This window comes from Pinus tabuliformis, chromosome 6 (genome assembly GCF_031772625.1).
Source record: "Pinus tabuliformis cultivar Carrire ecotype Pingquan chromosome 6, CPIR1, whole genome shotgun sequence".
NCBI lineage: Eukaryota > Viridiplantae > Streptophyta > Pinopsida > Pinales > Pinaceae > Pinus > Pinus tabuliformis.
Genome location: NC_142292.1, coordinates 1,477,131,945 through 1,477,157,697, shown reverse-complemented (window position 1 = coordinate 1,477,157,697; position 25,753 = coordinate 1,477,131,945). Strand labels below are relative to the sequence as shown.

General features: G+C 38.8%; 1 protein-coding gene across 3 annotated transcripts in view; it reads left to right on the top strand.

Moving 5' to 3' along the window:
- Positions 1–25,753, top strand: part of LOC149264212 (ribonucleoside-diphosphate reductase subunit beta) — a 363,007-nt gene that overhangs the window by 175,028 nt on the left and 162,226 nt on the right. For all 3 annotated transcript variants that reach the window (XM_089427652.1, XM_089427649.1, XM_089427655.1), the window contains exons 11-12: positions 2,291–2,356; positions 2,471–2,588. In XM_089427652.1, coding sequence (XP_089283778.1) covers positions 2,291–2,356; positions 2,471–2,588 — 184 coding nt within the window. The remainder of the gene's footprint in view (positions 1–2,290; positions 2,357–2,470; positions 2,589–25,753) is intronic.

Sequence of the window (25,753 nt, the reverse complement as noted above, 5' to 3'; positions counted from 1 at the left end):
AAAGCACTCCCTTCCCTACATGAAACTCCAACAACGGATGATACTTTGAGTGATGTGATTGACAAAATTGGGAGACTCAATCTTGATTCAGTCCCAACTCAATCAACGGAGCAGCCTGGACCATCTGAGAAAGGTCCCCCAAAGTGGCTGACAAAGACACTTGAAAGTGTTCATCCTGATGAGGTTGGAAAGACAGGAACTAGAAATTCAAACCGGAAAAATGGAGGTAATGTAGATGACTCTGATTCACCTGTTGATATGGATGTTTCTTATGATTGTGAATTCAATTTGTCTACAGATTTTGAACCAACTTCCTTCAAAGAAGCTGCTTCTCATGATGAATGGAGAGAAGCAATGCAAAAGGAGTATAATGCCTTGATAAAGAGTGGCACTTGGAAGTTGGTTGATCCTCCATTGGGAACTAAACCAATTGGCTGCAAGTGGGTCTACAAGAACATGTATAAAGCTGATGGCTCACTTGACAAGCACAAAGCCAAGCTTGTGGCAAAAGGTTTTTCACAGAAGGAAGGGGTCGATTATGAGGAAACTTTTGCCCCCATAGTGAAATGGGCTACCATCCGGACACTCTTTGCCCTAGCAGCTTAGAACGGTTGGAAAGTCCATCAAATGGATGTAAAAACTGTTTTCTTGAATGGAGATCTAAAAGAAAATGTTTTTATGTCCCAACCTGAAGGATTTATTGTGAAAGGACATGAACATAAAGTATGCAACTTGTGAAATCCTTGTATGGCCTCAAACAAGCACCACGAGCCTAGTATGAAAAACTGACTAAGCATCTTCTGAAACTCAATTTCAAACATTATGATCTTGATGATGCAACTTTGTTTGTTAAGAAAGTTGGCAAAATAGTTGTATATCTTGTGGTATATGTAGATGATCTTTTGATGACAGGGAACAATGAAAGCTACATTGCATCCATAAAGAAGGAATTGAAGAAAGGTTTTGAAATGACTGATTTGGGCTATGTTCATTACTATCTTGGTATTGAAGTAACTCAACATCCGAAGTCCATATTCCTTTCTCAAAAGAAGTACATTGGAGATCTGTTGAACAGGTTTGGCATGACTGAATGCAATCCTCTGACTACTCTAATGGAACAAAACTTAAAGCTCACATCCATTGAAGGAAAAGAATTTGAGGATGCAACAAAGTATAGATAGCTTGTAGGAAGTCTCAACTACCTAACTACTACCAGACCAGACATTTCGTTTGCTGTTGGAATCATCTCCAGATTTATGCACAAGCCTTGTGAGGGACATTGGTCTCCTGCAAAAAGAGTTCTAAAGTACTTGAAGGGAACTCAAGACTTTGGAATCAAGTATACACAGGTGGGTGACTTCAGCTTGATTGGATACTCTGATTCAGACTTAGATGGAGACAAAGAAACTGGGGTATCTACTTTCAGGTTATGCTATGAGTCTTGGATCAGGAGCTGTCTCCTGGAGATCACGCAAACAATCAGTTCCAACAGATTCCACAACAGAGGCAAAATATGTGGCAGCAACTGAGGCAACAAAAGAAATTGTGTGGCTCGGGAAAATTCTTGAAGATTTGCAGGTAAAACAAATACAATTGACTCCTCTCATGATTGATAATGCCTCTGCAATAAAGTTGGCCAAAAACCTAAAGTTCCATGATCGAACAAAGCACATCAATATTAAATATCATCTGATTCGACATCATGTTGAGGCCAAAACAATCCATCTCCGCCATTGTTCCACTAATGAGCAAATTGCAGACATCTTCACCAAAGCACTTGGAAGAGAAAAGCTTTAAAGATTCAGAACGATGCTTGGACTCACCAACATCCCTTCAGATTAAGGGGGGGAATGTTGACACCTAATCGGAGGGATTGGGTGTAATTAATGTAAATAAATAATAGAGAGGATAGAGAGTGATCGGGAGATGAACCGAACAGTCACTCCCTCTTGTATATAATAATGAACAACCTGAATGAATAACATGAGTTTTGATGTGAGGAGTTACCTCCTGGTCTGACAGTTTTGCACGGCATCAACAGTTACGTGTTAAAGTCAGAGTCAGCTGGGACTGACCAAATCGTGCATATTTTAGTACTTCTAGGGAAGCTGTCAAAGTATTCAAAGGCCTTTATTTCTACTTTAATTTATTCTGCAACACCTAATTTAGGTGAATTAATCTGAAATAGAAGACTGTGGGAAGTGGCCCAAATACAAGCTTTGAAGAATATTGAAATCATTTTAGTTTCATTTTTCCTGTACATAATAATTTGAATTTGTGTGATTAACAGATACAAGCAGTGGAATATGCTACAGGAGGTGCAAGCATAGTGTCTTGTGGTGGTAATCTAGTAAAGGTAATTCCTGTAAATGAACAACCGTTGTTTTTATATTTTGTTATTTGTTAAGGAAGTTATATCTGGAGTTAATATGGTTTTAAATGATATGTGCCAAAATACCTTTCTGGCTAGGTGTGGGATTCAACTTCAGGAGCTTGTCTGTATACATTGGGACCAGTGGCAGATAATGTGGATTTGGCTGGACATAAAAAGAAAATAAATGCAATGGCTGTTAACAATTGGCAATCTTGTATGTATACATTAGTTGATGATCAAACTAGAATAATCATTTGAATCTAGTTACAACTACTTTCTTCGGAGTGTTTTTATTATCTCAATTTGTTAAGTGTAAGACTGAAAAAATAATTGTGCCTAACCTCATCACTATGGACATTTAGGGATTGAATCACAACGTTAGATACAAATGCCTATACAATGTTATGAACATAAATATATAAATAATATAAGTAAATAGGTCATAAATAATTAGTAATAATTAATGATAATTAGTATAATGAAAGGACATGCCATAAAAGACATGACTATTCATTAATGGGAATGTTGCGTAGGTATATATATGGGGCCCACATTGTACAATCAATATCATTCATTCATACACTTATTCAATATATTATAATTTATCATCTTTTGGATTATTTAACTCATGAGCCAGGTTTGGCTATCACATTTGATATTAGAGCTAGTTTTTTGATCTGGCCATATTGGCCATAAAGGCTTCTAGCCACACAAGAAAAAAATTCAGAGTTTCTCTGTCTTCAGTGCTTGATAATCACTGGCCCTTGGCCATTTATAGTTCAGAAAATTCTTAAAAAATAAGTTGAAGAAAACTTCTGTTGCAAAATGCGAAGGAATTTTAAGAAAAAGGTTCCATAGAGCATCAATGTGGTGCCATACCATAGTAGAGGGCATATGACTTTTAATAGGAAGATAATTACACATGTACATATAGCCCTGTTCCCGACCTTCCATTATGACCGTGCAATCTCCAATTATCATACATTGTCGATCCATAACCGTTGTTATGCATTTCAGGTGTTGTCTAACTATTATATGTTTTGGGAGTTTTGGTCGTATTTTGGTGAAATATTTTTTGGTCAAATCGTGATCTTTTGTTGTTTAAAATGCGTTGTTGATTGCATATATGGATTCAACACCCTGAAAAGTCCCTGGGCACTCGGATTGTGGAGATTTCACAATTCAATTTTGTAATTCCAACAAATCCTTGTTAGATTCTGAGCAAATTCGACCAAACATATGCCCGAAAAGCTCCAAAAAGTATAATAGGTAGTCTGTGGCTACATTTAATGTTCAGTTGTAACTTGTACATTGTCACACCATTTCGCAATCATTCCCAACTGCATACTACCATATGGTTTTGAATTGCTTTGGTCCAGACTCCATACAACCAGGCCGTACAATTTGAATTGATTACCAAAAAAATTGGTTATCTGCATAATGCTCTAATCACTGTGTTTGTAGTATTGTACTATCAAATTTAGAAGAAGTTGGCCTTGCCATAAATTCGGCCCTAGCCGTACATCTACCACTGTACAATCGATCGCTTCCCATTTGTGTCTGTATCTTCAGCTGCCAACTTCAACCACAAAATGAATGAATGAAGTGTTTTAATCATTTGCACGAGGCCAAGCAGCCTATGGGACTCAAACATAGAGAAACATGTAACCAACAAAGAAAAGTTTGCACAACCCAAAACATCGTGCCTAATTTTTTTTTTCTTTCTTCATCTTGGGATCTTCTACTGTGTATCTTGACCAGGAAGTCTGCAATTCTTATTATCTTCTCCTCTTCAAACAAATTACTTAAGTTGTTCACTTTTAGTGTCTCAGTATAATTGATCGGGATATTCTTGTAAGCTGAACATTCCATGATGTAATGCCATTCTGTTTCTACCACTTCTTGAGTGTAGTAACTACATCTTCTGTCTGCCCAAGGATGTGGCCTTCGATTTTTTCAAGCACTTCAAGGCTTTGGTTGAAAATCAAACAGGGAAGAATATTAAGATCTTTAAGTTTGGCAATGGTGGAGAGTACATTTCAAATGAATTCATAGATTTTTGCAAAAAAGAAGGTATCAAGAAGGAAACGATTGTACCCTATAATCCCGAACAAAATGGAGAGTGGATGAAAGAAGGGACAAGTCTATTGTAGACGTTACCCGAGCCATGCTTGTAATATTCCTAACAGGAAATATTAAGTGATAACAACAAATAAAGCATAAACATGTAACCATAAACTAACACACTAACATAATGACAAATTACACCAAAGATTGTACCAAGAGCTGAGCCACTTTATTAACTGAGAAAACAAGGTACATATAAATGAAGAAGAGGAACCTGGACTTTGCTACCACAAGCTAGTCAAGTCCCAGTTGAAAATGGAGCTGCCCAAGTGCTGGAAACTACTCTCCCCAAGTCTCTGCGTTGGCCCAGTAAATTCTGTTATTACTGGTTGGAATGGAATTGGTGTTTCAGGCCTCTAAACTGTTTAGAAAATTCCATAAAATTAATTGGATCCTCTTCACAAGGAACCCAGAATAACCCAGAAAAATCTCATGGACCCAAGTGGTGGAAATGGTCCCAGAGTGAACTGCGCCCTTCTCCAATAATTTCCATTGCTGGTTGCTGACTAGAACACTAATTTTTGCCAGAAATGCTGCCCAGAAAATTCTATGAAATTTACTTCAGACTCCTTTGTCATGTCCCTTCTCAAACACATTTGTAACAGGGTGTTTCCACACATTTTTGCACAATTTTGGCTAAGGGAAAGAAGCCAGCATTTTCGACTTAGGGACTTAGGAGGAAATTCGACTTAATTTGGTTGCTAGTGGACGGTGGGGGCCACCCACTTGGGAATTCAAACTAGGCCATTCGAATGGTTTGGAGGGAATTTGAAATGCTGGATGGAGGGGCCCACATGAGGCAGGGAAGGCCCACAAAGATAAAAGGAGGAGAGAGCTCTCATTTGGGTTCATTCTTACACCTTGCAACCAAAATCACTTGACTGTTCGCTTTGTTGTTTAGCTGAGTCAACCGACTGTTTTGCCACAAATCTCTCAAGTGGGAAATTCAACCTCTACTTCGGGGGACCATCCTTGCCTGCCCTAGAGAGGCAGTTCCATAAGTATCTCAGGAGTTCTAGGAGTGTGCACAACACTACCATTCAACCACAACAGGGAGTGCGTATTTCTGGCTAGCTGGAGAATATGTAGGGGGAGTTTGGAGCTATTAGTGATCAAGAATTTTCCGAGAGACTTAGAGGATTGGGAGAGAAACAAAGGGTCAGCCTTTCTTGTGAGTTTTGGAGCCAATAGAGCTAGGATCCTAGCAGTTCGATTTACAGTTACTCGGGGCCTGCACAGAGAGCCACCACTAGGCTCATGTGGGAGTTAGAGGAAGGAATTGTAGAGTTGGAGCTGGTCGGGAGAAGTAGGAGATCACTTGGAGGGCCATTTGAGGAAGATTGTTGGAGTTGGGAGAGCAGAGATTGACAGGATCAATCACAACAATAGAATTCGAAATTGGAGGAGGGCCAAGCTGTGAAAGGTCAATTTTTGAAGGTTGGAACCAAGGGAAATCCTTTCTAGGTTTTCACTGGGTTTTGGGCAAGGATCACACTCCTGATTTTATAGAATTTTTTGGGGCAGATCTAAGGAGTCAAACAGGGGTCCCAACTCAGCTAGCAACTAAAGGAGTTAAGGGGAATTTGGGCCAAAATTCCGAGGTCAACATTTGGCCAATTCCTTCGTGGATTTTTCCGGGTTTAGGCCAAGGAGCAAGGAGCTGAAATCTCATAATTTCTGAGCATGGGAAGCAGTGATTCTAGTCCTTCGAAGTCCCAAGTAGAGTAGTTTTCTGGGGCAGCACAGTTCAGTTTGGTGCAACAGTTGTAGCAACCTTCAATTCAACATTTTTTCACCTAGGTTTTGTCAAGCTTGTCCATTGAGACAAGCCCAGGTGCACCATTCTATTTTACTATTGTATTTCGCTGTTGAAGAAGTAATAAAATGGCTCAACAATTCTCTATTTCCAGTGTTTCCATGGGTGTTTAATGTATATTTCGTTTTTCTGATTGCTGGATTGTTTGGATGCTTTGTATATCACTTACATTCCTGTTTAGGATCATTACATCCTCTCACCAAACTTACAAATACCCATAAAGGGTTTGGGTTGAATCCACCGACTCCCAGTGACGCCCAACAAGTGCAAATTGCCAAATCTGGCCAGAAAACGCCCCACAGTTTGATATTACGGAACTATGCCCAAATCTACCACTAGTTAAATTCTCTCTTGAGGTTTACCTCCAATCTACGGACCTTATATATCCACAATTCTTCTTCCCTCTCCCCTTGTGCAGGCTAAGTTAGAAACCCCTGCGCACTTCCAAACGAAGAAAATTTCGTCCCACAGATTTGTTGCTCTCATTCCCTGCAAAATCACCACAAAATTCCTGGCTCAAACTAGGAAAATCCTCCTGCAAATAACCCAGAGTCCAAATCGGTGTATGCTGGACCACAATGAATAACTCAAATTGCCTCTACGCCCGAACAATACGCAAAGCCAGAAATACTACTGTCAATGAAGCTCTATGAAAGTCCAACAATGGACTCTCCAAATTCCCAACTAGGGAGGCACTCGAAGTTCTCCGAAGATGGGGTGGAATCCTTCTTGGAATCCCTGTGCCAAACAACACTCTACCCTTACACTAAACAAGTCCAAGAGAAGAGGAAGTGTTAAGTTCAAAGGATAATCCACAAAATAAGTCCCTTATATTTTCTCTCCATCCTTCTAGTCTTCTTTTGATATTATTTTATTGGTGGGGGCCATTTTCCACTTAGTTACTTTTTCCACTATTTTAATAAAATAATAATTTGCTGCCAATTTGCAATAAAATAATACCTGCCACCTTTCTCCAAAATACTAGTTGCCCCTTTCAATTAATATTATCAAAATTGGGGAAAATTCCCACACTCAAAAAATTAGGGATATTACAATGCTCCATGATCAAAAGCTGCCAAAGTTCCTTTAGAGAGAAGCAACAAACACAACGATATATGTTCAAAAGAGGGTACCTCATCAAGCATTGGACAACAAGACTCCTGAAGAAGTATTCACAGGTGTCATTATTGACATTGGTCATCTTCGTATATTTGGATGCCCTGTATATCCTGTGCCAAAAGACAAAAGAAACAAGTTGGAAGCCACTAGAAGAAAACGTACGTTTGTTGGGTATCGTGAAGATTCCAAAGCATTTAGAATATATATTCTTGGTCAAAGGAAGGTTGAAATTAGCAGGGATGTAACGTTTGATGAAGATGTCGTGCTTGGGAAAGCAAGGGACCTTCCTCCGCCTCCTCCTCCTGAGAAGGAAAGTGATGATATGAATATTTTAGGTCCTTCCTATTGAAGAATTTAACTAGTATTAGTCTTCATAATTATATTTGATGAAAAGAAAGAAAAATATTTTTTTTATTGTAAAAGAAAATTCTTTTGAAGCATGGGTCTCATGCTCTTTTATTTATTTTCTAGGTCAAAGGCTCCATTGAAGGCTTCTAGGTTTTGTCAAGATTCAAAAGAGTCATTGTCACAATAATTAGACCCTCCTTGAGCTTTTGTATCATGTAAAAATAATTATTTTTGAGTAAAAAATGTCATTTGTCACCTCCACACCAAGTTGGCCCTGTCCTGATGAAGTTGCCTTAGATTAGGGCTATTCGACCCAACAAAAGCATTGCAAATAGAAGTGCAACTCGGCCTATTTGGTATTGTTGTCGATTAGATTGTACAAGCACCACGACAACCGCTCAGGGTGGGGGCTGTCACTTTGATCCCCATCCACTCCATTCTAGCTGTCTCCCAACAATAGGCTATGGGGGGTAGTCCCTATGGAAATGAGATGATGAGAGACGAGTAAGAAACCAACTTGTCTGGGAGACACAATTGAGTGGCCTAGCTACTTGGTTAAATTAACAAGATCAATGATTAGATTAGATTTAAGTATGAGACCAGTGCCTTATGTGAACATTTCTGAATCTACAAGTCAGAAATCCTACTGCAGTAAACTTATTTGCATTACCTACTTGTGTTTTTCAGTTTAACAAGTTATTTTCATAAATATTCATAAAATATTAATGCAAGTACACTGCAGCCTACACCAATATACAAATCAAGTACTGAAAAATAAATGAGACAATCACACAAAGGACACATTTATTTTTGGACTAAACGTCCTCGAAAAACCCAATGTGAGAAAACCATTGCAACAGATATGAGGGTTTTATTATTAAGCAGATTTCTGAATACAACTAGGGTGCCAAATCTGACTCACCCAACAGAGAATAAACCCGACAAAAGTACCTCTATCTGGAGACAGATATTTTGGCGAATCCAGCAACTAGATGAACAAACCCCACAGGTGACTACGCTGCCCAACTGACCCCAAGCCTTCCTTTATACTTTTCCTATTGAGAAATTAACGACCGTGATCTAATCTCTAATCAACGGCTAGGATTAAATTAGACATGATCCTCGTCTCTTAGAAGCTTCTCACCCATATTTTCATTAATACTCATTAATATTTTGATTTTCCTAACTTTAGACTTAGGAACTCCATTAAAAATATTAATTATTTTAATAAAATACAATCCGGGTGGAATTTCACCAAACGATTTCTGGGTCTTGGAGATCTCATGTGTTCTAGACCCTCCACAAAATTTCGGAGCTAGAGCACATCTGATGCTACCCAAACATCAACGCTTTATGGAGTCACAATTCTTGCTTATTGTAAATTAATGCCAAGTAACCGGATGGACAACTGTTGCTTAAATGATTGACTAACCTATATGATATGCAAATCTTAGAAACTAGGTGTAATGCAAGGATCTTGGTTACTTTTAGATTATATGCCTAATCTATATAAAACCTTCCCTTAACTATTTTGAAGCTAGACTCCAAGATAGGTTGTGGGAAGGAGGTCAACAGAAAGCAAGCAAAGGCTTGATTAACGATACCTTCTGTTAGGGTCTTATCACTCTATGCCTCCGGCGTCGCAGAGACTGTGGCTCTGACCACTGCAAGGTCACCGTGTTAACCACCGAAGAGTTGCTAAGCCCCTCAAGCTAGATGAGAAGGGTGGCCTCAGGTTTCTATCAACCAAACTTATGCTTGGAGGTAAATCATTAAGTGGAAGGTTAGTCCTAGAATGAGATGCAAGGCTTGTGAGTGAAATTCTTAGTTAGGTTCCTATCAACCAAACTTATGATTGAGCTATATGCAATCTCACAACTAAGGAAGTACCAATAAGTGCCAATAATAAATCAATCCACAAGATACTTAATCAAGGATAACAATTGAAGGAACTTAGGGAAATCATCCACTTATTAATTAATCAATGATTATCAACACAAGATGACAATCACAATTACTCAAGATATTCCAATAATGATATTATGTTAATGCTACAATGCTAATTAGATTTCAAATGCCCAAAATAATTTAAAATCATCAACAAGATTAGAAGATTAGAGCTTAGATGTGTGAGTGTCCTAGTGCAAAGTTTTAACAATTCTTATAGCTAACACAAGACAAGTAAATGTTAGATTCCAATGTTTAAGCAACAAATCTTCTCTATAATGAATTACTTAGAGCATGAAACAATAAAAACCACTTATGAGGAGTTGTTTGATGAAGAGCTACTTATGAAGCAATATGGGACAACAATAAATATCTCACTTCAAAATGAGGAAATTACCGAACATATGAATCATAAGATGACCAAGGACTAATCTAATGACTTGCCAATGTAAATTAGTGAATTTTAGCCCACTTATGATGAGTTACTAATTGTTATATCAGATCTCAAACACTTATTACAGCAATAAGTAAATGGACAATCAGTGAGCAATTGATGCTACAACAAGTGCCAAATTATGCCTAAAACTTAAAGTGTAAGATTGATATTCTAGACGTCTTACTGCCTGTGGTCTTGTCTTGATGGCATATGGTTAAACTGGATGCAGTAACTTGATGGAGTGATTTGACAGAAAATGCTATTGTGTTCATAATCCTTGAGATATGATGGTGCATCTATCTGTTGCTTTGAGTGTAACCTTTGATGAAAGATTGATGTTATGATGCTGATAGCCATATGTTTCTGATCTAATAGATTTGTTGTTGCATGACTATAGTAGAGATGGGTTGCTTACATGAAAGAAGATGAATGATGCAGATCCCCAGTCAGAGGGAGAATCTATTGTCAAGATTCTTACCCTTATTACTATTTGTATTCTCTACTGTTGAAATATGATTTATGTGCATTTGACAGTATTGATCTGCAACAAAGTCTTAGATCTAAAGCTGGTACAAAAATTAGGGTTTCTGCTTTGGACGTGGTCACAGATCTTGGAGATCTCGTCCCTGGACGCATGCATGCTAAGGCCTAGACAGTGTCTAGGCAGCTAAAGTCACTCTCATGCTAACCTGAAGGGAGTGACCAGAGGTTGGACTATAGTTGATCATCATCTGATGCTGTTTGAACTTTGAATCATGATGTCCATGACATATTCTGCCATTGTTAACTGATTTATGAAATTGTTGTGTTAAATTGTTGACCCTATAATGGAGTATTGTGCATGAAATCAAATGGTCACCTGGAAGATGTCAGTACCATAGATGTATTGCAGATAATAGCAAGATCTGCTAGCAGGAAAAGCTTGAATATTTTCCATAACATGAACATGTAGATTGAACTTGTGTTTGCAGGTGACCGGGACATACATATAGATATGTCACTATGTTTGTGCTATGAGAGATTGGCATGATTTGACTTATTGATATAGATGAACAATGTTTTGTCATGATGCTTGACATTAACTTTGATGATCGAGATATGCGTTGAATATAGATCTTACTACGATAGCAAATTTGGACTTGAATTGATGTCTAATAATTCGATTTATGAATGTTGATTTTCCCTGATGTCATTGCTATGTGGACACTATGACTCGTGGGTATTTGGAAATTGGCCTCCTTATTCTTAGCACAATTGTTGAAATAATGATAGTTGTGATTATGAGAATGACTTGATGAATCCTCATACTTATATTGCATGGCTGATTACAACTTGTTGACATGATAATAATTGAATTCATACTTGATATGAGCTCTACCCGTCTCTTGGTTGAAAGTATTGATACTGTGATAATGACGACTTTGATAATGGTCGTGATCTGACTTCTAAAACTCTGATGAGTGGACTTTGTTGTTGATGGTAAGGCTGATTATGATGGCTTAGCAGGGCATTGTGCCTATAGAGAGCATTGCATGAAGCAAGCTCCCCGATCCAGATATGTCCATAGTGGATAGTCATTTGATGAAGTCTAGATGATGAGTTCCAAGGTATGGCTTTGATATTGATTATGGTTTTGGTTTTATAACTTGATGATCTACTTGTGACAGGTGATGAGCCTCTGATGATCTAAATTAGAGGGAGATGGCTTATGAAGCCTGAAATGATGTATCATGGCATGATGAATTGATATCTGGAATTTGGGAAAGAAATTCCATATTGCAAAGCTATTAGAAAATGTTTTGTAAATCCATGGATACTTTGATTTGAAGTTCAAGAAGTTGTTGAACTTGACATGGCATCCATGTTGATTTGGGGTAACATCATATGTGCTCTAAGTCTCAAATTTTGCAGGGAGGCTCGGGCACAAATATTCGAAAGAACCCAGAAACTGTTTTGGAAAATTCCACCCAGAAGTTATTTTATTAAAATAATTAATATTTTTAATGGGGTTCCTAAGTCTAAACTTAAGAAAATTAAAATATTAATGGGTATCAATCTAATCAGGGATGAAACTTCTAGAAAAGTCACGGATGAAGCCAAAATGATTTGAGCCTTTGATTATGATCTAGGTTGTTGGTTAGCCAACAAAAAGATATAATAAGGGGCTTGAGGGTCATTCGGAAAACACAAAGAGAGATCAAGAAATCGATTTTATGAGGTGAGAAGTTCTCAGGAGGAAAATCGATTGAGGAGATCTTGCAGTTGAGGGGCAAAGATAGTAGCTTCCAAAGAGAGAGATTCTCAACTGGAGATACATCAATGTTATGAACTTATAACAATTAAATAAAATATTAAAATATTATTTAAATAAATAAATTATTAATTATAATAAATTAATTAGCAAATAATTAGCTAAATGAAGAGACATTAGTCCCTAATGGACATGTCTCTCTGATTAGGCATGGCCAGTCAATTCCTATTGAAGGAGCACCGCCTCAGCCTTGTAAGCATCATTCAATTTTATGATATATATATATATATATATATATATATATATATATTACATTCAACATTTATCTCGTGTATTTATTAGTCAACAACAATTTATAAATTTATTTCTAACAGTGGTATCAGAGCCAGACTCCTTTTGGTGACACCTACTACAACCTGCTGGCCGTCAGGTCCTACGGGCCTCCCATTTTCGGCCTATTGGGCTGTTTCGCTACTGCAATTGAACAGGGTTGCGTCCGCGGGTTCCAGGATGAGCAGCGGAAGGAACGACTGACCGTGAGAGATTCGGCGTTTGCATTTTTTCTCCCATAGCTCCATGGCAAGCGTCTGTGGGTTTAGATATAGCCTGCCATGACCGTGCCGCCGTTCCGTTGTTCTGGTGGTGTCACTGTGGCCCTTCATGATCAGGTGTGGAGAACAGCGAAGATAGACAGTCGTAGTGGAGCCACGATCTAGACGTAGCAGGAACTGCGGAGAAACCACGGTGTTAACGCCGCGAAAGATACGTGGGTGAGGTCACGATCAACGGATGTGACCAACCAAACCGTAACGTCAGTTCAAATTAAAAAAAAAAATTTGATCAATCGATTATTTAAAAAAAAAACTATATAATATATAGTTGTGGTTATATATATATAACAACTATATTATATAATTGTGATTTAATTAATTAATATATTTTAATTAAAAAAATTTATTATTAATATTTAAAAAAAATTACTATTAATATTTAAAAAATTTATTATTAATATATATATATATATATTTATTATTATTTAAAAAAAAAATTGGGTCTTCAAGAAAAAAACGAAATAAAATGGTGGCCAACAACAATGACGATATGAAAAAGATTCAATAGGACATCAACAAGCTGATAAACGCCTGGATAATGTTGAGAAGTCAGTTAGTAAGTAGAATCAGATGGCCAACGATATCTCTTACTTAAAAAACTTGATGAGTCAACACTTTGGAGAGACTGATCCACCTTCAGCTACACAGTGTCCCAAGACCCCGGAAGGTGAGACTTCTCTAGAGCATGAGTTCCTGAGGCATGAGAAGCAGCAAATACCACAAATTCACTTCGAAGGAAGCCAATATTATACTCAGTCTTCTGGAAGGAACCATTTTAAAATAAAAAATGAATTACCTAAGTATGATGATAAGAACTTTAAGGTTGCCGTCGTATGGGTAAATAAGATGGATGCAATTTTTCTAGCAAACCCTTCGCTTGGTGAACAAGAAAGAGTCATGACTACATCCAACTACTTAGAAGCAGAAGCATACGATTGGTTTTTGTGGTGGTCGTCTAAATGTATGGGTTGTTCGTTCAATTGGCAAAACTTTAAAAACGTGCTGCTAAAAAGGTTTCATGACAAGGAGGAGGATGATGTCTACGAGAGATTTGTTCACCTGAAGCAAAAAGGATCAGTGAGTGAATACACTCACGAATGGGAAGTATTAGCAGTAAGGCAGGGAGGGTTCTCAGATGAGGAGCTGCTAAAAATGTACCATTGTGGCCTTAAAGATTACATTCACGAAGAATTAAAATTGCATAAAACTAAAACCATTGAGGAGGCAAGACACAACTCTAATTATCGAGCGAAAACATAAACTTCACAAAGCACCATATGTCAGTAACGACAGGACTAACAACTATTGCAAGGGGAAGGCAGGTAAACCCTCGTTAGAGAATACTAGCAAGTACGTTCCACCACCATTGCAAAATTAAGGGAAACAACAATCTAATGTTGAAAGGAAAAAGGATGGCAAATGCTGGAAGTGCGGAGATAAGTATTACACAGGACACAAGTGTGTATCACAAAAATTGTACAATTGTGAAGCTGATCAAGAAGAGGAATCTTCAGAAGACAACGCTAATGAGGAGGACAATGAAGAAAATGCAAACCCTAGTCTAGAATTAGAAGACGATATGGCACGAATTTCCATAGCAACCATCACAGGGATAGCTCAATCACAGACACTGAAGCTTAAAGGTCACATCAAGAAGCAAAGCGTTATTGTTCTAGTGGACTCAGGAAGTACGCACAACTTTGTAAATGTCAATGTTGCAAAAAGACTGAACATCTTTGCTTACCCAGTAGAAGACTTAAAAGTTATGGTAGCAGATGGAAAACATATAGATGGAGTGGGTAAGTGCCATAAGGGTAAGTTGCAATTAAGCGACTATGCAATGGAGTCCAATATTTATATAGTTCCCCTAGGAGGAGTAGATGTTGTTTTGGTTGTACAGTGGTTAAGAACACTAGGCACATATTTAGCAAATCACATAAAACAATTCATTAGATCCAAATGGGATGGAAGGAAATATCAGTTGTTCGGGTTGTAAGCACCACCAATGCAAGTCATCTCCCTCAACAGATGAAGAAGATTATTCATAAGGGGGCACCATCATTTGTTGCACAATGTCAGCACTTGGAATTATTATCGATAGAAGGGACTCATCAACCATCAGAGACTTCATCCTTGATCCAGAAATACGAGAAGGTGTTCCAAGATCTACCAATGAAGTTTCCCCCGGAAAGGCATATTGAACACATTATCAAAGTCAAACCAGACTCAACATCAATTAATGTTAAGCCATATTGTTATCCACATCACCACAAGATAGAAATAGAACGCTTAATACAAGACCTGCTGAAGCATGGAATTATTACGAAGAGTAGAAGTCCATACACTGCACTTGTAGTATTGGTCAGAAAGAACAATGGATCCTTCCGATTATGTATAGATTACAGAGGCTTAAACAAAATCACTGTTAAACATAAGTTTCCAATTCCATTCATTGATGAAATGCTAGATGAACTACACGGTGCAAAATATTTTTCCAATTTAGATCTAAGATCAGGCTATTACCAAATACGAGTAAGGTTAGAAGATGTCGAAAAGACAACATTTAGGACTCATGAAGGGCATTATGAGTTCAAGGCCATGCCATTTGGATTAACAAATGCGCCAGCCACCTTCCAAGCAACCATGAACGAACTCTTTCACCCTTATCTACGGATGTTTGTATTTGTTTTCTTTGATGATATTCTAGTATACAGTAAGACGTGGAAAGAACATTTCAAACATCTGGAAGAAGTATTGTTTGTTTTGGAAAGGAACCAGTTTTACACCAAGCTATCAAAATGTACGTTTGGGCAGAAGGAAGTTGAATACCTAGGACATATTATATCGAGGGAAGGAGTCCAAATGGACCCCCAACAAAATCAAGGCAATCAAAGAATGGCCCAAACCCAAAAACGTGTCCAAGTTGAGGGGGTTTTAGGTTTAATAGGGTATTACAGAAGATTTATAAAAAATTATGCACATCTGACAACACCCCTAACCAATTTGTTAAAGAAGAATGCTTTTCAGTGGAATGGCCACGCAGACAAGTGTTTTGATAAATTAAACGAAGTGATGTCAACCACACCAGTATTAGAAACTCCTGACTTCTCCAAACCGTTTGTAGTCGAATGTGATGCTTCTGGGTTCGGAATTGGAGCTGTATTAATGCAGGACAACCACCCTATAACATTTGAGAGCAGGAAACTTAATAAACGAGAAGGCTTAAAATCAACATACCAAAAGGAGATGCTCTCTATCATACACGCTTTGGCGAAGTGGCGCCAATATTTGCTTGGAAGTAAATTTTCAATCCGAACCGACCACAACAATCCTCAGTTCTTACTTCAATAAAAGACATTATCCACAGAACAACAGAAGTGGATGGACAAGTTGTGAGCTTTTGATTTAGAAATATTACACAAGAAGGGAAAGGAGAATGTTGTAGCTGATGCACTCTCACGTAAGGATGACGACCACACGACATGTGCCGCCATGATAGTTGTTCCAGATGGGTGGACGGAATACGAGCCGAATATGCCAAGGATAAGGATTGTGACTCCATGATCAACAATATCAGTCAGTATACCAACTTCGAGTGGAAAAATGACATCTTATGGTACAAGGGTAGAGTTTACCTAACACTCACATCCAAATTTAAGGTGAAAATACTAAAGGAGTCTCACAATTTGCCAGCAGTCGGACATGTTGGGTTCTAAAAGACTTACTACAACATCCGACAACCATTCTATTGGAAGGGTATGAGCAAGGAAATTCAGAAATATGTTGCAGAATGTGATACTTGCCAAAGAAACAACAACGAAAATGTTCCAACTCTAGGATTGCAACATCCTCTACACATTCCAAATCAGAAGTGAGAGGAGATTTCGATGGATTTTATTGAAGGACTACCTGCATCTGACGAAAAGGATAAAATATTTGTAGTAGTTGACAGGCTCACTAAATATGCCCACTTTATGGCTATTAAAAACACTGACACAACTAAATAAATCGCTGATGTGTTTTGTAAAAATATTTACAAAGTATACGGGTTTCCTAAGGTCATCATCAGTGATAGGGATGTAAGGTTTAAAGGAAAATTTCGGAAGGAATTCTACCATCAAGCAGGAATATCCCTCAATATGAGTTCGGCCTACCACCCCCAAACAGATGGGCAAATCGGAATCGTTAATAAATGCTTGGAAACATATCTTCGTTGTTTCGTTACAGACAAACAAAATAGATGGACATAGTAGCTACACCTGGTTGAATGGTAGTATAATACTGCATACCACACGTTAGCTAAGATGACACCCTTCCAAGCCTTATATGGTTATGAGCCACCCAGGTAAAAGGACTTTGCACTCCTTGATTCTAGGGTACTAGCAGTTAAAGATCACCTAGGAGAAAGTCAAAGGATCATCAACTTACTGAAAGAAAATCTAACCATGGCTTGTAATAGAATGAAACAACAAATCGACCAACACCACTTTGAAAGAGAGTTCAAGAAGGGAGATTGGGTCTTTGTTAGACTCCAACCTTATAAGCAACTATCACTTAAACAAGGAGGGAAGAATAAATTGTCACCTAAATATTATGGACCGTATTAGAATAATAAAAAAGATAAGTCGTGTAGCTTATGGGTTAAAGTTATCAGACAACTGCCGAATCCATAATACCTTTCACGTATGAAGTCTCAAAAGAGTATTAGGGAAAAACCAAATAGCACAAACAGAAATACCCGAGACCAATGAAGAAGGAAGAATAGTCCTTGAACCTGAAGGTATACTTGCTACCCGAGAAAAGGTTTTACGATCTAAGACAATAAAGGAATACTTCATCAAATGGAAGAGGTTACCAGAGGAAGATTCGTCTTGGGGATTAGAACGTTTCTTGCATCAACACCAAGGCCTACCTATGCTTTGAGGACAAAGCATCTTAAGGGGAAGGCAATGTTATGAACTTAAACTCATAACAATTAAATACAATATTAAAATATTATTTAAATAAATAAATTATTAATTATAATCAATTAACTAGCAAATAATTAGCTAAATGAAGAGACATTAGTTCCCAAGGGGCATGTCTCTCTGATTAGGCATGGCCAGTGAACTCCTATTTAAGGAGCACCGCCTCAACCTTGTAAGCATCATTCAATTTTATCAATATATATATATATATATATATATATATATATATTACATTCAACATTTATTTGGTGTATTTATCAATCAACAACAATTTAGAAATTTATTTCTAACAATCAATAGAGAGAGGCAGTAAGTGATCCAAAAGCCTTGACGTAGAGGCTGACACAGGGCCAGAAGGGCCATGCAGAAGTGATGCAAAGGCAGAGAGAGAAAGTCGAAAATCAGAGCAGAGGGTTAGTTTCAGCAGCCAGAAGCCGGAGTGTGAGATCGGGAGGCTAAGAGCAGTGATTCTGGGCTTCTGATCAAATTCCCAGCTGGGTGACACAGTTCTTGAAAGGGTTGACGCTGGGACAATGTAGAGGCAGTGTAGTGCCTGCAAGGGGCATCTCATCTAGTATTCAGAACAATTGAGACTTTTCTCAGTGATTGTGTGAGGTAAACTCACAAAGCTTTTGGTAGTATTTCTCTTTGTAACTGAATAACCCTGTGAGGTATTCAATGATGTATTCAGATTTTTCTACTGCTGAATAAGAATAAGCCCTCAGAGCTGCTGCACCGGTTTTCCCGCATTGGGTTTTTCTGGGGACTATTTGTCCAAAAATAACTGTGTCCTATGTGTTGTATTTTTCTTTCTTGCTCAGTATTTTGTTTCCGCATATATTTAATTAAGTGAGGCTGTAGATGTATTTGCTTTGATATTTACCGTGGAATACAGTAAATAACTTGCATGATTTAAACAAGTACGAGAAGTAACATCAATTCGCTGTAGTAGGGATTTCGGCTTAGGAATTTTCACAATCCGACAGTTGATTGAAGCATTGATATTCTGTTTTTGAACATCTATATATATATATATATATATGATGTGCATAGGACCTGACTAAATGATTGAGGTGCTTCATTCACATAGAGTTGCCACCGAGCATGCTTTAAAATATCTGCATAAGGTGTTCTATTTTTGAGATATTTCTCCTATGGTATGTGTCTGCATAGATGTATTGCTGATATTTGAGATTATTGTTGATAAGCACATTTGGATGCTACTTTAGTATGAGATATGCCATGATATCTTGGATGAGAGGTCCATAGCATGACTGAGGTTGATCATGATGTTGCTAGCATGGCTAGTTATGAGGCAGGATATAAAAACTCCTTAGAGAGCTATTCGAGCATGATCTGGATATGACATGGTTATATATATCATTGTTTTAAAAAACGGCCGTTTCGGGATATAAAAACTCCTTAGAGAGCTATTCGAGCATGATCTGGATATGACATGGTTATATATATATATATATATATATTTATTTATTTATATAGTTGGGATCGAGATACTATCACATATTGAGATAATGCAGATGTTCGAAACAAGCTCAAGCTTGTGGTTGGCACCTCCTTGAGAGGGAGGATGATTATGGATCCTTTTGTGATTTATATGATTATATATGATATTTGATTTGATGTTTTGTATGAACAAGAAACAACTTCTATTGAGACAAGTAGATTGCATATATTCTCACAAAGGCATTACCAAAGAGAAAGTTCTTAGTTTTCAGAGAGTAGCTTGGACTGATGGATGTATCCACTCTAGATGAGGGGCAACACTGATTGAGGACATTGAGCCAACTCTTCCTACCCTGTTTGAGCTCCCAGGGTGAGGAATTGAGATAGAGGGCTCCTGGGGTTGAGGGAACTCTGGACAATAGGGCGTTACCCCTATCTATTACCCATAGGGTTGAGGGTTTTACTCCCTTCTCTAGTCTTTGCAGAGGATACCCTAGTTGGCATCATACACACAAGTTGAGCTTGTTGGGAGTATTGCTCCTTGTCTAGACAACGAGTTGATAGTGTACTTGGGGGTGTACAACCCAAGGCGATTATGATGCAGGTGTTCTATCACATGACTATTCAGGGTCATCGATGGGAAGATCAATAGATAATAGGATGGGTTGAGATAACCCAATATGATTCTAGGTTGAGGGTAAGCTCCCCGATGAAATTCCAGGGTCGAGGGTGTATTCCCTTGTGTGACTAGGGTCGAGGGTGTACTCCCCTGTGTGATGAGTTATCATATTGCTCGGTATGGGTGGAAGTTATTACTCTTCGATGTGATTCCAGGTTGAGATGTGCTCCTTGATAATATGCTCTCTGATGACGATCAATGATGATATTCTGAGTAGTAGCCCGCTGACAAAGATTCTAGATAGCAGCCTAATGGATAGATGGTGGTAGCCTGAGCTCCCTTCTGGTAACAAATTCTTCTTCTTCTAGATCCGAGAATGTTCAACATACGAGCAGGAACAATCAAGAGATAAACAGGAATAAGCAACGGATAGATTGATATGTGCAATCATGATTTGTGATGATGAGACACTTGAGATGGACATGACACGATGACTACATGACAAAGATGATCCATTATGATACGTGATGAAACTTGAAGATTCCAGAATGGCATATTGATCGATGAACAGATATTGGCAGGTGGAATTCTCCCTAGTTGAGAGGGAGTGTTAATTTTTGCAACTGCGGTAAAATTCCACCTTCGATAGCTCATATGATCGAGATAATGATTGCTTTAGATTCCTCTTTTCGAGAGGACCAAAATCGACCTAAAGATCATCCAATTTGGTCAAGCGGAAGTTGAGTTATGAATTATTTTATTCATACATGTATTATGGAATGGGTCGGGCCTAACCACATGAGTAACTGCTTGGATTAGTCCTAACCCCAATTGAACCCTCAGGAAAGCCTATAAATAGAAGAGACTTCAAGATCATTTGGACATATCTTCTCTTTTCTTTTGTCTTGGTTCGCACAGGTTCGACGGAAGGAGTTCGCTCAAGGGTCTGAAATCACAGGTGAAAGGTTCGCTCTAGGTTACGGTGTTCTGTATCTCGGACGCTGGCACAGAACAAGGCATTCTGGTCCTTGGATGCTGGCACATAAGCCTATGAGAGTGACCAGAGACCCTTGGATGTTGGCACAAAGGCTTATGGGAGCGACTATGGCTTCAGAGGCAGATCTGGAGGTATCGGTCCCTGGTTGCTCGCACAGAGTGGTCCTGAGAGCGACCAGGCTGTCCTGAATGCATGCACAATAACTTCAAGGGAGCGACCAAGGGTTTTAGGTGTGTTGCACCCCGGTCGCACGCACAGAGTCTTCCTGAGAGCTATTGAGCAGTCACAGTCACCCTCACACAGTATTTGAGAGAGTGACTGGGGAGTTTCGGTCGCACACAAACAATTTTGATGAGAGTGACCCGAGTTCAGATCTAGGGTTTTACATCTTGATTTTAGTTGACTTCAGTGATATGGTAGATCTAGGTTTCTCTATGCTATTATACAGATTTGTAGATTTGATTTGTTAGTTTCCACTGCAAACATATTTATTGGGCTCCTTGACAGTGACAACAATGCTCAATAGTGTTCGACACCGTGACAACAGTATACAACGATTGACATCAGTTTGTGACAGCACATTATAGCCATCAATATGAGGGTCCTGATTCCTAGCATGATTAGATCTGTTTCATGGATATCATTCTTGTTTTGCTGCATAGATAAAGTTATGCATCATTGTACTCTCTTTCGCTGCATCATTTGATGACGATCTAGGAAGAAGAAGATTTGCAAGGGTTTTTCCATAGTGGGTTTTTCCCTGGTCTTGGACCAATCCTGGCGTCTTTATGTGTGTGCATGATTTTCTTCTATTCTTCCTTTTATGTTCCGCTACATAGATGCTAATGGTGATGTTGTTTCTTTCTTTGTAATTGCATGTGTTGATGTATAATGGTGTATATCTGAATAATGTAATGATGATATGGGGTGAACTTAATGTATTGATGATGAAATGCAATTATCATAGCAAAGAACAATGTCGCCCTATGGAAAATTAACACAAACAAGGTCAATTCATGTCTACAGTTTGTGAACTTGGAGTCCAAGGACTGGAGAACCTACAAAAACTATATATTTTTCGCAAGAAAGTTTGTTAGACATATGGTGAATCGGATCACCTAAGATAAACCCAAAATCTACTAATAGAATGATCCTATCCCCATCTAATGAAAACAAACTTTTAAAAATATTAAACACAATATAGGAAAACCTGTACCCAACACATACCACAAATCAATGAACAATGAACACCATGAACAACAATCCAGAGTCTTTATTATGATTCAAAAAACGTTCGAATTACATCAACTTTTCTGCAAAAAAAAATTTAGCCAAAAATCAGAGGGCTTGCGACTCAAATGACTCTCTATATATAGGTAAATCCTCCAAGTGGAAAAATAACGGCTAGTTGGCTTAATCCTTGTCAAAATAATCTTGGTTGTAGATAAATATTTGATGATCTTTAATCTCAGCCGTTGAAAATATTTATTTTGAGGAATTTTCGAATTTCTGATTAAATCCCTTTTTTATTAGCTTAAAATTAATTATTTTGAGCTAATTTCCTCAAAAAATTAACTTTGACTTAACCACCAAGGTCCAAGGGTCCAATTTTACTTGAAATTTCCAATATCCCTTTGGTGGGAGACCTCAAAAATTTAATTCCTTTGATACCCACGATTTTTTCCACTCGGAGAATTTAATTTCTCTAAGACTCTTAATTTTGACTCTAATCAATTAATTTTCTGGCATAGGATTTTAATTTATTTTTTCCAGAAAAATTAATTAATCGACACCTGAGGGGATTAATAAATTTTCCATCCTCTATTATTTTAGCCATGGTGTCTAAGTATGAGTGACCATGCACAAAAATATTTTTTACATAAGACTTTTATAATTCAACCCAACAATAAGTGTGTCCTTTACATGATTGTCTCATTTATTTTTCAGTGCTTGATCTGTATATTGGTGTAGGTTGTAGTGTATTTGCATTAAAATTTTCTGAATATTTAAATGAAAAACACAAATACGTAATGCAAGTTAGTTTGTTGTAGTAGGATTTTTGGTTTGTTAGATTCAGAAATTTTCACATGGTATCAGAGCGATTGTAGATCAAGGAGGACTGAAGCCATCAACGAAAGGACAAAGGAAAATTTGTGATGAAGGCAGCTGTACCGAGAGACAGTGCAGTTTCGGGATGAGAGAGCAGAGGAGGCGTGACGCAATCACCAAGGGAGGCTCACGCAGGGCCTTTGTCAACGTGATTGGGTGACGCTGTTGCTCCAGAGGGTAGCGCAGTGGTTACTGTGCCAACGCAGATTTCATTTGGAGTTGCTGGTGGGGTGTTGATTCTGTTGCTGCAGAACAATACCTAATGGGGTAGAAGCAAAGTAGAGGGAATCAGTCCCTCAAAAGATTTCTTGCCAAGAAATCTAGATCTAGTGCTGAGCAGCAACAAAGAGAGATCAGAGGGGTGGCTCGACAGTGGTTGGTAGAAGGATTTCTGTGAAGGAAATCAAAATTCAGAGGGAGCTTGTTCCTTAGAGGATTTCTAGCGCCAAAAAAATCCATATCCGAGTTTTGCTAGGGCAATAGCGAAAGAGGGATAAGAGAACCAATTCGACATTCATTTGAGCAGAGATGGCTGCTAACAGACCGAGGGATTAGGACAGGTTGGATGGAACGTCCAACTTCATCATCTGGAAGGCCAGGATCCTGATAGTTTTGGATAAAAATCGCATCAAGGATTATGCCTTGAAGACGGTTGATGTTCCGGTTGATGTTGATCCTCTCAAGAAGTACGAGGAGGCTCAGGCTAAAGCAAATTGTATGATCTTGGATGGGGTCAAGGATCAAGTGATCCCACATATTGCTGAGAAAGACACAACAAGGTAAATGTGGGAGGCCTTGACCACTTTGTACGAGGGAACTTCCGTTCAGCGGAAGATGTTGCTTGAGAGTCAGCTGAGACAGTTTTAGATGCAGAAGGGAGAAGAAATCGATCCCTTCCTTCTCAGGTTGCAAGGGATCCGTGACCAGCTAACTTCCGTAGGGGCTACACCAGATCTTGAATTTATGGTAAGGACTGCCCTGAGTTCAGTCACTAAAAACTAGGAAACCTTTGTACAAAGCATCTTGGGTAGGGCTTCTCTTCCTAGTTGGGAGGAGATGTGGGCAGCTTTTCGATAGGAAGAGATCAGACGGTTGACCAAGGCGGGAAGCAGTAGCAAAGGGATCAGAGTCAAGGAGGAAGAGGAGGATGCAACTCTCGCATTAGCGGGACAACAAGGGAAGCAGAAGAGAAAGAGAAAGGACATATCCAAAGACAAATGCTTTAGATGTGGAGAAATGGTTCATTTCGCCACACAATGCCCTCAGAAGAAGTGCAAGGAAGATAAGTCTGATTCAAAGGTTGCTCCAGCGAAAGTTGACAAAGAGGACGATGATGGGGATTACGCCTTGAGTACTCATGCACCTTTAGACAATAGGTGGGGTAATATTGAGATGTAGTCGGGAGGACTACATGAGGGGGTAAGATCCTTGAGGTGCCCAAACACTTGGATCACATATGGCTATGAGAGCCCTTAATGACAGTAGCAGAATGACGGGAGTCAGTTGGTGCGAGGGATGATAGAGCAACAGTGACAGAGCTAGAGTGCCAAAGTCTGAAGCAACGTAGTGGAGTGCTGTAGCAGTGCGGGAGGCACAAAGTAGATACAACAACAGTGCAGTAGCATCGAAGGGTCAGCACAGATTAGCAACATAGATAGCTTTAACAACATGTGGTATCCAGATTGACTAGCGTGTTAGCTTTTGGGTGACTTTTCAGTTGCTTACTTGTCGCAACTGAGTTGCAGTGCAACAGTTAGCAGTGGTAGTGCTATGGGAAGCATGATGCAGCATATTAAGAGGGAGCTGCAGTACAGATGCAATAGTGACAGTGGCAGTGTCATGGGCAGCAGTACAGATTGCAACAATGCAGTGGATGAGGGGCAGTAGGCCAAGCATCCACAGCGCATAGGACCGATGTCATGGATCAGTGTGATACATCTGCTGGGAAGTATTGTTAGAGCACATTCGTCGTTAAGAGGGAGTGCTGATTTTTGGGTAGCATCAAATGTGCTCTAGCTCCGAAATTTTGTGGAGGGGCTGGAACACATGAGATCTCTAAGACCCAGAAATCTTTTGGCGAAATTCCACTCGTATTGGATTTTATCAAAATAATTAATATTTTTAATGGGGTTCCTAAGTCTAAACTTAGGAAAATTAAAATATTAATGGGTATTAATGAAAATATGGGTGAGAAGCTTCTAACAGACGAGGACCAAGTCATGTTTTAATCTTAGCCATTGATTAGAGACTTAATCTCGGCCTCTGATTTCTCAACAGAAAAAGTATAAATGAAGGCTTGGGGTTAGTTGGAGAAAACACATAGAGATTGAGGAAATCAATTTTTTGAGGTGAGAAGTTCTCAAGAGGGAAATCGATTGGGGAGATCTTGCTGCTGAGGGGCAGTGATAGTTCGCGAATATAGACAGAGAGACAAAGAGAAGCTTGTGGAGGTAGCACAGTAGCTAGGAGAGCTGACGCTGGGCCAGTCTGGGCCCACACAGCCTTGATGCAGAGCTAGAAGGGCCAGTGCAGAGGGAGAGAGTTGCCTTCCAAGCAGAGTGCTGGAAC